The 12,179-nt window shown below is 55.7% G+C and overlaps 1 protein-coding gene across 6 annotated transcripts; it reads right to left on the bottom strand.

Moving 5' to 3' along the window:
- Positions 1-63: 63 nt before the first annotated feature.
- RNF31 (ring finger protein 31) lies at positions 64-12,141 on the bottom strand. 6 transcript variants are annotated; one of them, XM_032404801.1, is made up of 21 exons: positions 11,121-11,563; positions 10,888-11,034; positions 10,581-10,736; positions 10,278-10,346; positions 10,111-10,186; positions 9,704-9,881; positions 7,877-8,279; positions 7,414-7,701; positions 6,900-7,148; positions 6,586-6,771; positions 6,281-6,487; positions 4,475-4,648; positions 4,293-4,391; positions 4,107-4,196; positions 2,807-2,921; positions 2,573-2,691; positions 2,186-2,377; positions 1,978-2,035; positions 1,155-1,251; positions 709-877; positions 64-598 (listed from the first exon to the last, which is right to left on the bottom strand). In XM_032404801.1, the coding sequence occupies exons 1-21, from the start codon at positions 11,310-11,312 to the stop codon at positions 545-547; spliced, it is 3,318 nt and encodes a 1,105-aa protein (XP_032260692.1). In that variant the 5' UTR covers positions 11,313-11,563; the 3' UTR covers positions 64-544. The 6 variants fall into 6 exon arrangements, with proteins under 6 accessions (XP_032260692.1, XP_032260693.1, XP_032260694.1 ...); XM_032404802.1 differs by having other exon boundaries at positions 7,414-7,704; positions 10,287-10,346; XM_032404803.1 differs by having other exon boundaries at positions 65-598; positions 2,186-2,299; positions 7,414-7,704; positions 11,121-12,141.
- Between the last annotated feature and the right edge of the window lie 38 nt (positions 12,142-12,179).

Genomic DNA, 12,179 nt, shown 5'->3' with positions numbered 1-12,179 from the left:
ACGGTCGGACACAGGAGGGCTCCTCCCCGCTCAGGCTCATTTCCAACCCCCCCCCCCCCCGCCTAACCCCCTTAGCTACTCCCTGATCTCTGTGACTCTGCTGCTTCCCAGGGAGGCCAGGGTCCTGGAGTCTGGCCTGAGTCCTCTGGCTGGCCCTATAGCACCCGTGCATCTGTGTTTTCCCCCTCGTGCCTGCCTGGTGCCTAGTAGGTGACCTCAAATATCAGCCGAATTCCAGGAAGGAACAAAGGAGGCAGGGGAGGAGAAAGCCCAGGCCAGGTGGCTGGCTGGGGAGGGGCTCCTTGGCCATCCATGGTGTCAATTCCTTCCTGGCCCTGAGTCCAAGGAGGGTCAGGTGGTGGGCTGCAGGCGACCCTTTCAGCAAAGCTCTCAGTTCACCCCCCTCTCTCCCTGGTGCCCCAGATGGTGGGGCCAGAAGAAGGACCACCAAAAAGCCTGGGCAAGGAGATGCCTCTTTATTGGTGCTGGAGCTGTTCCTGAGGAGGTTGGGCCTTGAGACCCTCAAGAGGATCCTTGCCCTCAGCTACTTCCTCCTGCGAGGGATACTCTGTCCCAAGGGCACCTCTTCCATCAGCTTCTGCAGAAGGAGAGAGAAAATGATCACACTGGAAGCCTAGAGCTCAGACACAGGCTGGACAGGGGACTTCTAGGGTGTGGGTCAGAGGTGAGGCTGGGGGGGTGCTTTACCTGTAATAGGCGGGCGTGGTAGGCATGGGCGTCCTCCCCGGCCACTGGCTGAGGGCGTGCGTGCAGGTAGCGCTCAGCAGCTGTTTCCAGCTCCTCTACCTCATACAGGGTGGCTGGGTCCAGTGAGTGGGCATTAATGAGGCTCACAAGATATTCTTTGTAGTGTGCCCTGGGGAGACGACAGGGTATTTGTTCTTCCGGCCGGCTAACATTAAGCTAGTGTGCCCAGCACCTTGCCGGGCACTCGCCTACTCAGGCGAACAAGACTGACAACTCCTGCCGCTTGCCCCGGTAGGCACACACTCCCTGTGCACCACCTAGCCACGCCCTTGCCCAGACAGCCCCCCCCACCACTTCCCTGCAGGACCCACCACTCCCGCAGCCCCCCGGTACTCCCCAGGCGCACCCTCCCCACCACTGAGCTCCGGGCCGTGCCTGATACTCACTGGCAGAGCCCAGCATGGCCGGCCGGGGTCTCCTTGCCACAGGCTTCATCCCGGAACCCATTAGGAACCTCCTTCTGCTCCATCACTCGGCAGCCACCTAAGGATAAGGGAAGAAGGGACCCTTGTGTTGGGAGGAGGTCACTAACCACGAAGCCCCCGGAGAGCTGGGGTATCAACGGAGGCAGGGGAGGCAGCCTCCAGGGAGGGGACTGCCCTAACGGTGCTGGGGGCCAGAGGGCCGTGGGAGCTGAGAGAGACCGCCGCGGCAGCCCAGCTCTGACACACAAGCAGGGGCCTTGCTGGCCCTGTTTTTATCCAAGCTTGCTTTTGGTCCGTAATCACTACTCTTTCTCTTTGGTTTATCGTCACATACTCTCTTGAGACAACTCTTTTGGCTGTGATTTAGCTCGTGCCTAGTTAACTTACTCTGGGAAGGTCTTACCTTATGGTAATAAGGGGTGGGGCAGATTAGAACCACAGATAACCTCTCCCTGTTGCCCTCATAGAATCTAAAACAGTGCAACTAGCAAGTCTCGTTATTGAGTTAACGAGTCATTATCCTTCGGGAATGGGAGAAGGAAATTAGGATCAAGCACCAGGTGCTTCAATGTGGCCTCATGTAAAACAGCTGAGCTGCAAAGTAGGCGTATTACTCCCACATCACAGAGGAAGAAAGTAGGCCCAGAGAGGTTAATTTGCCCAGAAACACATAAGTCAGCACAGGCCGAGCTCTGACCACACACCCAAGCCTCCCCCTTACCCACAACACAGTGGGAGCCCAGCCCGCCCTCACCCCTTCTCCCAGGCTTGTCCCGACACTCACCGCCAGGAACCGCCCGGGCCCCTGCTGGGGGCTCTGTGTTGAACATGACATTATTGTCCTGAGGAGGGGCAGAAGGATGGGCATTAGATTCCCCTTGATGCCAGCCCCGCTGAATTGCCCAGCAGGGAGCCTTTCCTTTCTTGCCACCCGGGGCCCTGCCTCCTACCCTGGGCAATCTGCAAACCCAGCCAGGCTGGCCACCCCTGACCTGTAGTAGCTTCTGGAGCCGGAGAGCAGTCCAGTCCCGCAGGTAGAAGAGGCAGTCTCGTGGGTGGTGGCCATGCAGGGACTTTTTCACCCTGCAGTTAGGGTCTGGACATTTCTGGCGGAAACCCAGATGGGAGAGGGGAAGTTGGAGACGGTTGGGGTCCTGGCTTCTCAGAACCCCTGCATGAGGGGTCTAGGGATGGGGGAAGATGGAGATATTGGAGGGTCTGGAGCAGGCAGAAGGGGGACAGAGAGAGGTGCTTTACACCCCACTGGCCTCCCCTTCTCTTCCCCTAGGCTACTCCTCCATGCCTTTGCCCCCCCCCCCCCCCACCCTATGGCAGCCGCCCACCCTCCTGTCCCTTCCATCCCCATTCTCCGGGCTCACATTCTTGGCGTAAAAGGCATTGTAACAGCCACTGCAGAACTGGTGGCGGCACTGGGTGCAGTGAAAGTGCATGCAGCCTCCTCGGGCCAGTGCGTACGAGAACTTGCACTTGGGGCAGTCTGCAAAGGACAGCAGGTCAGGGCTGGGGCTGCCACCGCTCCACAAGGCCCTTAGGAAGAGAGCCGCGGGCAGTGACAAATGACCCGGCAAACAGGCCTGGAGGGCCACCCTTACCAATGCCATTCTCCTGGAGATACATGGCCAGGCCCTGGGCCTGGTATTCTGGGTCATTGGTGCGTTTCCAGTTCTGGAAATCCTCACAGCTCCGGCCTCGGTGCTGCTCCTCCCACTGCAGGAGGGAAAGCAAGCTTCACCTGAAAACTCCACCCTGGGCCCTTCCTGAGGGCCCCGCCTCTCCTACCTAGTGGTCCCTGGCTTAGTTTGTGGCACTGTCCTTCACCATTGGCTCCCATCTCAAACCAAGGGGCTAGCCTGGGTTCTTTCGCTTCCTCATACCGGCACATATTCACTAGCAGGTCTTCTGTCCACCCCCCAAGCCTATCTCAGCCCTGTCCCTTTTCTTCATCCCTACTATGGCCCCGCTACTCCAGGCCAGGTCAGGTCTTGCCTCAGGTCCTGGTGTGTCTGCCTCCGCACCTGCTCGCCTGCAGTGCACGCTCCACCCCGCGGCCAAGGAGCCTTGGAGAACGTAAGGCGGGCGGCTTCAAGAGCACTGGGAGTGTTCTAGTTTCGAGATTTAGTGGTAGGGTCTCAGGTGGTCATTTTATTACTATTGTGTTTTGTAATAGAGATGTCACTTTTTGGTATCTGACGTTAAACTTTTTAGAATATGTGCTGCCAAAGCGAGCACTCAAATATTAAACTTCTTAAAAGGCAAATGAGACAGTATCACCCCTTGCTTAGTCTTAGAATAAAAGGCAAATACCTTCCTCACTTGGCCTCAAGGCCTCTCCTGATCTGGCAGCTAGCTCCTCTCCGACCGCCTGCCACTCTCACCCTTGCTCTTGGGGCTCCAGCCACACAACACTTTTTCTGACTTTGGCCTTTCCATGTGTTGTTCTTTCTGTCCCGAATATCCTTTGCAAAGTTGGCTTCTTCTTAACTTTCAGGCCTGAGCTTAAATTAAACCATTTTAGAGAAGACTTGTCTGACTTCTCTATCCTAAGTAGGTCTGTTCTGTTATTCCTAATCTCCGATTCCTGTGTTTTCTTTATAGAACTTATGCCATGTGTACTTAGGCTCTCTCCCTCCTGCACCACCTTTCCCTCCTTCCTCCTCACCTTTCCTTCCTTCCCTCCCTCCCTCCCCATTCCTTCCTCCGTTACCTTACCTTTCACACTCCCTCCCCCTCAGCCTCCCTGTCTCCCTCCGTCCCTCCCTCCTTTCCTGACTAGTCTGCAAGCTCCTCGAGCCCAGAGCTCACGTCTGTTCCGTGCTTCGGCATACCCCGAGTCTGACATAGTACCTGCCAGTAGCTTAGCGAGTTCTTTCTGAAAGGATGAATGTGCCTCACCTGGCGCTTACAGCGCACACAGAAGGTCTGGTGACACTGGGGACACGTTGCCTCCAGCTGCTCCCGTTCATATATGAAGCCAAAAGAGCACTGTGGGTGCAAGAGCATAAAGCTATCTGAGGCCTGGTCTGGCACCCTGCCCTCCCCCCACCCCCTCCAGTCAGCTCCCCTGCGCAGGCCACTTACCTGGGCACACCACAAGAACTTGGGGTCCCGCATGAGCACACCCTCAGTCAGCTTCTTGTGAAACAGTGCATAGGCATCTGGCTCCAGACTCTCCCGAAGCTGGGGACAGGATGCAGAAGCGGTGGGTGGGCAGGGTTCCTGTTCAAAGCCCAGGGCACCCCGAGTCCTAGGGACTGCAGTACCTGGATGTCAAGGGTAGAGAAGTAGCTGAGCAGCTGTGTGTCATCGGTGAGGTCGGGGCGGCCACAGGCGGGGCACACCATGTCGGTGATGTGCTTCTCCTTCAAGGCGATAGTGAAGTGCTGGCGGAAGCAGTCAGGGCAGATGGTGCACTCACAGGAAGTCAGGGCCTGCATCTACAGGGTGAGGCAGGGAGAGGAGCGGGTCTGAAGCCACAGCTGCCAGCCTGGGGAAGGGGCAGTAGCCAGGGGTCCACCAAGAAACCCGGGTCTAATTAATGACTGGCCAAGGCAGCAACCTCCAACAAGTGCCTGGCAGGCAATCTAAATGTCTGAAGACAGTCACGGGAGAAAACAGACAACGGTGAGGCCTAAAGTGAACAGAAGAGCACCCTCTGAAGGCACTCACATTCAACTAAAAGCAAACAAACAAATAATATCTCTGAACTGACGATACTATAGAGATGGAGAACAGACTAGTTGTTGTCAGGTGACAGGAGGAAGGGAAGAAAGTTGCAACTAGGGGCGCCTGGGTGGCTCAGTCAGTTAAGCATCTGCCTTCGGCTCGGGTCATGATCCCAGGGTCCTGGGATAGAGCCCCGCATCGGGCTCCCTGCTCGGCAGTCTGCTTCTCCCTCTCCCTCTGCAGTTCCCCTTGCTTGTGCTCTCTTGCTCTCTGTCTCTTGTCAAATAAACATCTTAAAAAGAAAGAAAGTTGCAACTATAAAGGGGCTGCACCAGGGGGTTCCTTTGTGGTGATGGAACAATCCGTATCTTGGTGGTTCCGTGGGCCTACACGCGGGATAAAACGGCACAGAGCCACGCACACATCCATGTGAAAAATGAACAAGGTCTGCAGTCTAGCTCACATTGTACGAGTGTTTCTTTTTTTTTTTTTAAAGATTTTATTTATTTATTCATGAGAGAGAGAGAGAGAGAGAGGCAGAGGGAGAAGCAGGTTCCCCAGGGAGCAGGGAGTCTGATGTGGGGCTCGATCCCAGGACCCTGGGATCATGACCTGAGTTGAAGGCAGACGCTTAATCGTCTGAGCCACCCAGGCGCCCCCAGTGTTTATTTCCTGGTCTTGATATTGTACAGTAATTACAGAAGATGCCACCACTGGGAGAAGGTGGGTAAAGAGCACACAGGACTCTATACTATTTTTACAACTTCCTGAGAATCTACAATTATTTTAAAATAAAAAGTAGAGAACAAAACAAAACACAACATGTCCAGAGCCAGCCTAACTAAACTGGACTGTATTTGGCCCAAGAACTGCTATTTCTGGCCTAGAGTAAGCAGAGGCTCAGGAGATAAGAGGAGCCTGCTCCTGCCAACTGGATATTTGATGATGACGTTCAAGAATTCCTGGTCATTTTTTTGGTGCGCTAATGGTATTTGTGGTTATGTTTTCAAAGACTTTTACCTTTCAGAGATACATACTCAACTATTTACAGACTGACTATATGATGCCTAAGATTTGCTTTAAAATAATTCTGTGTGTGTGTAGCTGGAATAAAAACTGGTGAAGCACTGATGACTGCAGAAGCATGCTGATGAATACATGGGAGTTGGGAGAAATTGGACAAGGAAAGCTGACGTTTTGTGTTTGAAATGTTCCATAGTGGAACAGTAAAAATAAGGTGGGGGAGGAGGTGGCCTATTCCTGCCCTCCCCTTCTCAGACACCGTCCGGGGCACATGGGTAACTGCAGGGTTCAAAAGACAGGGCCGACGGGGGGCTGGGGCGGAGCAGGGCCCAAAGGGAAGAGAGTCATCCTGAGGCCAGGTGCAGGGGGGGCGGGCTTACCCGGTTGCGTGGCAGGGCCCAGCCACACACAGCACACTCCTGAGCAAGCAAGCGGCGCAGGAAGGCCCGGTCCTGGCTGTGCCTCACAGCTTCCACCACGTCCCCCAGTTCATAATTCCTGGGTGTCTCCTGCAGCAGGGCCAGCGCCAGCTCCGCCCGGCCCCAGCTGGGGAGCGCATAGACTGCCAAAAGCCGTCTGACCAGACTCTACAACGTGATTCGGGGGGAGGAGTGGCTGTCAGACCCCAAGAATCCTACCCCTCAGCCTTCCCCCTGCTCCGCCAAGTGGATTCTCCTCCCGGCACCTGCTTATCTGGCCCATCCCAAGAAGGGGTGGGATCAGGGCCCTTGTCCCAGAGGCGCTGATGGAAGGGCTCCAGGCGCTGGCGCTGGAGCTCTGTCAGGGCCCGGGCCACATCACCTCCATGTTGGAACAATGCTTGAAGAGACCCCTCTTCAGGCCCAAAGCCCAGGGACCGGAGCTCCTGCACCTGAGAGGTGGGGGTGGAGAGTAGCGGAGAGGGAAATGGCAAGCAAAAGACAGTGTGAGAGGCTCTGAGATCCACAGTCCTCAACCCTGTCCCCCCCCCGCCCCTGCCCCGGCCAACACAGCTGGTACCTTCCTCCGCCGGGCCCTCACACACTCTTCCACAGCTTCATCAACATTGCCATGACGATCCAGCCAGGCTTTCCGGGCCTCCTGACAGGAAAAGGCACCCAGCCCTGGGTCCTGCTGTCCGGCCAGCTCGGCCACCATCTCCAGCACGTAGGGCAGCTCTGAGCGCAACCACTGCAGGGGCACCTCGGTGCCTGAGTACTGTAGAGCCGAGAAGACCTCCTCTGGACAGGCACCTGCAGCTTCCCCTTCCTAAGGCACAGTCGCACCCAGACAGATGGCCTATCAGGAAGGGCACCCTCCGCCCACCCTCCGCCCGAACCAAAATGCTGACAGTGGTTAGACGTATGGATCACGTGAGCAGCGCACGGTATGATACTTGTCAGGTGGGAAGCGTTCATTAAGAGGCAGCTGCCACTAACAACATCAAGTTTTACAAGAACTTGTATTAATCCATGGTGGCCTTTCCCTTCCCCGACTAGCTCAACCCTACCTCATCCCAGGCCTAAATCCTCACCCGGATCTTGGTCACTAGTTGGAGACCTTCCTCCCGCATCTTGTCTTGGCGCTGCTTCTCAGGGTCCCCGCAGGAACTGGGCAGGGGGGCACTGAGGCGTCGTGGAGGCCCTGGCTCAGGGAGTCGCTCTTCCAGAGAGCTGGCATGGGGCCGGGGGGCATGCTGCACTGGGTTGGGGCTGCTGGTCCGGTTGCACATAGCACACACCCAGCCAGGGCCCGAGTTGCAGAAGGTACAGTGAATACAGTACCAGACTGGAGTCTGGGCAGAGGAGAGCAAAGTATCCCCCTGCTGGGAAGGCAAAAGAATGATCCGATTGAAAGCTGGCTGAGGCTCAAGATGGAAAGATAGGGAGCTGGGGGGAAGACACAGAGGAACTGAAGGAAACAGGAAATGAGGAAGTAGAGAATGGCCTGTGGTAACAGGTACAAATAAAGAGCCGGGAAGGCCAGGAATAGGTTACCTGAAGGGGCTGCAGGCAAATGCCAGTATCCCGAGAATCCACCACCAAGCTAGGAGGCTGAGCCAGCCGAGGTCGCTCACAGATGGCACATAGCACAGCTGCTGCCTCGTTCTCAAAGGTGCAGCTCTGGCAGGCCCAGCGACCCCGTGCAAGCTCAGATTCTAGGCCCCCAGCTCCTTGGGAACCCTCAATCCCTAGCCCCAACCCCTTACAGCCTCGGGGCCGATCACAGGCCACACAGAGCACTGCCCAAGATTCATTTAGCATGGCACAGGCAGCACAGTGCCAGGGCAGACGGGCATTTGTAGGATCAGGGGAAGCTTTCAGGGGAAGCACAAGAGAGCTGTCTCCCAAGGTCAGCACAGAGGTTGACTGGGTCCGTGATGGAACTGAGGCAGGTAAGCTGTAACAAAAGAGTAGAGATGGTCTGCTGAAGGAGCCCTGGTGCCTGGGTCCCTTATTCCCGGGCATCCCTCATTCTCTGTGGGACAACACAGACCCTGTCCTTCGTATATGTTGTTCTGTCTGGAACACTTCATACCCATAACCTGTTCAACGTTTAATTATTATCTTAAAGTTCACATCTTGCTGATAGATATCCCTAATGTGGCCTGACCCATACTAGGTGCTTAGAAATCCTACTGATTGGGTGCCTGGGTGGCTTAGTCGGTTAAGCATCTGCCTCCGGCTCAGGTCATGATCCCAGGGTCCTGGGATCGAGTCCCTGCATCAGGCTCCCTGCTCCTCAGAGAGTCAGCTTCTCCCTCTGCCCCTCCTCCCACTGGTTCTCTCAATCTCTCTCTCGCTCAACTAAATAAATAAAATTTCTTTTTTTGTTGTTTATTATCATTAAGCGATTTATTATTAATCCTACTGCCCTTTTTCTACATGAGTTTGATTTAGTATCAAATTAGTTCATACCATGTTACCTATCATGCAGATATTTATTTTTAATTAATCAATTAATTTATTTATTATGTTAGTCACCATACAGTACTTCATTAGGTTTTTTTTTTTTTTTTTTTAAGATTTTATTTATTTATTTGACAGAGAGATAGAGAGAGAGTACAAGTAGGCAGAGAGGCAGGCAGAGGGAGAGGGAGAAGCAGGCTCTCCACTGAGCAGGGAGCCCGACGCGGGGCTCGATCCCAGGACCCTGGGACCACGACCTGAGCCGAAGGCAGACGCTTCACCAACTGAGCCACCCAGGCGCCCCCCCCCTTTTTTTTTTTAAGATTTTACTTTTTATTTATTTGACAGAGAGAGACACAGCAGAAGAGGGAACACAAGCACAGGGAGTGGGAGAGGGAGAAGCACGCTTCCCGCCGAAGAGGGAGCCTGACGCAGGGCTCAATCCCAGGACCCTGGGATCATGACCTGAGCCGACGGCAGACGCTTAATGACTGAGCCACCCAGGCGCCCCAGTACTTCATTAGTTTTTGATGTACTGTTCCCTGATTCATTGTTTGTGTATAACACCCAGTGCTCATTACAACACGAGCCATCCTCAATACCCATCACCAGGCTAACGCATCCCCCCACCCCCCTCCCCTTAAATAAATAAAATCTTAAAAAAAAGAAAAAGTCCTACCAATTGAGCTGATCCTTTAGGCTAGGTTCCTCCTGTTCCTATCTATTTGCACAACATAATAATATATCTTGCTGTGACTGACACTTGCTTGATATGTATGTCTGTGACCTTGTGGAGGGCAATAACTGGCTGCTTGTCTTACATGAAACAGTCTTTAGCATAGAAACTGACATCCAGTAGATACTCAAACCACTGTAAGTTCTCTCAACTTCACTCCAGAAGAGAAGATCTCTCACCTGGGGGTCAGGCGGGTGGCCTGGGGGGCCCCAGGCAGGGTCTGGCGGAGGTGATGGGAACGGGATGGGTGTCCATGGAATAGGCGATCACAAGCTGGGCATAAGGCCTGTTTACAGGTTGAACAGTGCAGTGTGCCAGGGGCAGAGCCACAGAGGAAGCAGGGCCCAGGAGTGGAGCCTGGAGAACAGGAGAGAAAAAAATTGAACATCTTTCTGAAAAAGACCACGTTCCATCTGAATTTGCGGTGGGAGGGTACAAATCACAGACTACTTTTCAACATATCCAGACCCAAGGAAACAATTTTAATTTCTTTTAAGACAAGAAGATAAACAGAGGAGGGCCCCAAATGTCCATCAATATGGTCTACTAGAAACCGCCCCACCCCCCATTACAGGATGAATAATACCTGGGGCAGAGGGTGTGGTGAGGGGGCCAGGAGCAATCTCTCTCAGTAAGGGGGCAAACTCTGAGAGCTGCAGTATCTGAGAAGAAAAGGTCAGGGCAAGGGTTTGGGGACACAGTCCCACAACCCCTGTCCCCTTTGGTCATCAGGTCTTAGAGCCCCATCCCTACCTTCCTTACATTATCCTCAACCTTGTCTTCCAGCAGCTGCTCTAGGGCTTGTTGTCTTGGGTGAGTATTCTGCAAACAAGGTAAGAAAAGTTCCCACCTGGAGTCCTAGGACAAGGCCCTCCCTCAAAACCCTGGTCTCCCAACATCCACAGGAAAACCAGCATGGGCAGTTCCCAGGTTGCTATGGGTACTATGCCCACGGTTCAGCAGCATGACGGTCCCCAGACTGCCTGTGGGAGTGAGGGTGGGCTCCCCAGACCTGGTATTTAAGTCCTCAGGACTAGAGACACTTCAGCATCTCACCTGTAACAGCAGGCTGAGCTCTGTCCGAAGCAGCAGTACTTCCAGTGTGACTGTAGCTACTTGGTGCTCATCTGGCTCTTCCTGCCCCTCAGGGAAACTCAACCCATCTGGTTGCTCTTCTGTGTAGCCATACAATCGCAGAACGTCCCGGCCCCCCTACCACACATTCAAACCAGTCACCATCCACCAGGCCCCCTTCCCAAAAGGGCTGGACCCCTTCCCATTAAGCACAGCCTCCGGCCCTTTCTAACCAACCCCCCAGGCCAGGCCAAGTCCCCTCCTCCCATAAGGGGCCCAGGGACTTCACCTGCACAGCATCCACCGTACTGCGAAAGACAGGGTTATTAAACTTGACCCCGCGCCAGTACCGGGGCCGCTGGGGGCTGAGGAGGTTGCGGCCATATTTCTCCAGGATGTTCAGGGCCGTGGACAGGGTGTTGAGGTAGTTTCGGGGCTGAGAGCAGGCAGAGAGCGCAGAGCTGTGAGCCCCGCCCTGGGCTCAGGTCCTCTGTCCCCCTCCCGAGCGGGGCCGGGCCTCACCTCCCCATGAGCATTGCAGCGGACCAGGCGTGCGGCGTCCAGCTGCAGGTAGCGGGCTGCTGGAGGCAGGGATGTGACCAATAGCGGCCGGAGTTGCTCCATGGAAAACACCTGCCCGGAATCCTTCCTCAGGGCGCTCGCCAGCTCCTCGCGGGCCGCCAGGAAGGCCCGCTCCTCCTCCTCCCCCGGCATCCTGAGACAGGAGTCAACCCCAGCCCCGTCGCCCGCCGGGACCTGGCGCAGGCTGTGCGCGGCCTGAGCGCCACCCCTCCCGCCTGGTGTCCGGCTTCGCGGCCCGACTCGGTCGGCGAAGCCGCCCCAGGTCACTCAGGCCACGGTCAGTCTTAGGCCCCGGGCCCCGCGCCAGGATTAGCCGGGAACAGGAAGCACTAGCAAAGAGGGCGGGATTGCGACCTGGTTTCAGGGGAAGGGGAGGGCTTTAAGGTTAGGACAGGGTGGGGTCAGGAAACTAGGAGGCGTGGCCAAGAGGAAGCCAGGGCCCAGCCAATGAGAAGGACAAATGGTCCCTGGCTCCTCCCCCAGAGAGCATCTGGGCCTTAAACGCCGAACTAGCGCTCTTCCCCGCCTTTCTCTAGTCTGGTTCCGCCCCTTTCCGGATGGCCCTAGGCGCGGGGTTACCTTATTTCCCTCAAAGCCTTCTCTATTTAGATCAGTCGGCCTCGCTCCGGTCCCCACCGGGGAATCTCCACTCTGCCGGGACTCAGCTTTGGCCGGTCTGGGCCCCTCAAGCGAGTCCTGCCCCTTCCCTCGTCGGTCTTGAAGGCAGGGCGCCCTCCCAGAGGGATCCCCCCAAGACTGCTCCCTTCCATATTCCTACTAGACCTTCTCAGCCCCCGGCCCTCCCTCCCACTTCCACTCTGATCCCTCTCGAGCCCCTCCCTACAGTCGAGCCTTCTAGGGGGAGCCCCACCACTGAACACCCCCTTTCCCACTTTCCTACCCCTCCCACCCAACCCTGGACTTTCCTGGGACCGCCCTGACCCCTCCCTGGGAGCCCCCCCTTCTCCGAGGGACAGCCCCTGTTCGGTAGCCGCGGTC

The sequence above is a fragment of the Phoca vitulina genome, unplaced genomic scaffold (assembly GCF_004348235.1).
Source record: "Phoca vitulina isolate PV1807 unplaced genomic scaffold, GSC_HSeal_1.0 scaffold7, whole genome shotgun sequence".
In the NCBI taxonomy this organism is placed as follows: Eukaryota; Metazoa; Chordata; class Mammalia; order Carnivora; family Phocidae; genus Phoca; species Phoca vitulina.
Note: the sequence above shows the minus strand (reverse complement) of the source record. Positions and strands in the feature narration are given on the sequence as shown.

Bases quoted from the DNA above. Each gene is read 5' to 3' on its own strand.
- RNF31 (XM_032404800.1), bottom strand. From the start codon at position 11,312: ATGCCGGGGGAGGAGGAGGAGCGGGCCTTCCTGGCGGCCCGCGAGGAG. The intron at 9,882-10,110 runs GTATTATTCATC...CCTGTTCTCCAG, and splicing joins CACCACACCCTCTGCCCCAG to GCTCCACTCCTGGGCCCTGC. The intron at 4,649-6,280 runs GTAAGCCCGCCC...CTCACCCTGTAG, and splicing joins GGGCCCTGCCACGCAACCGG to ATGCAGGCCCTGACTTCCTG.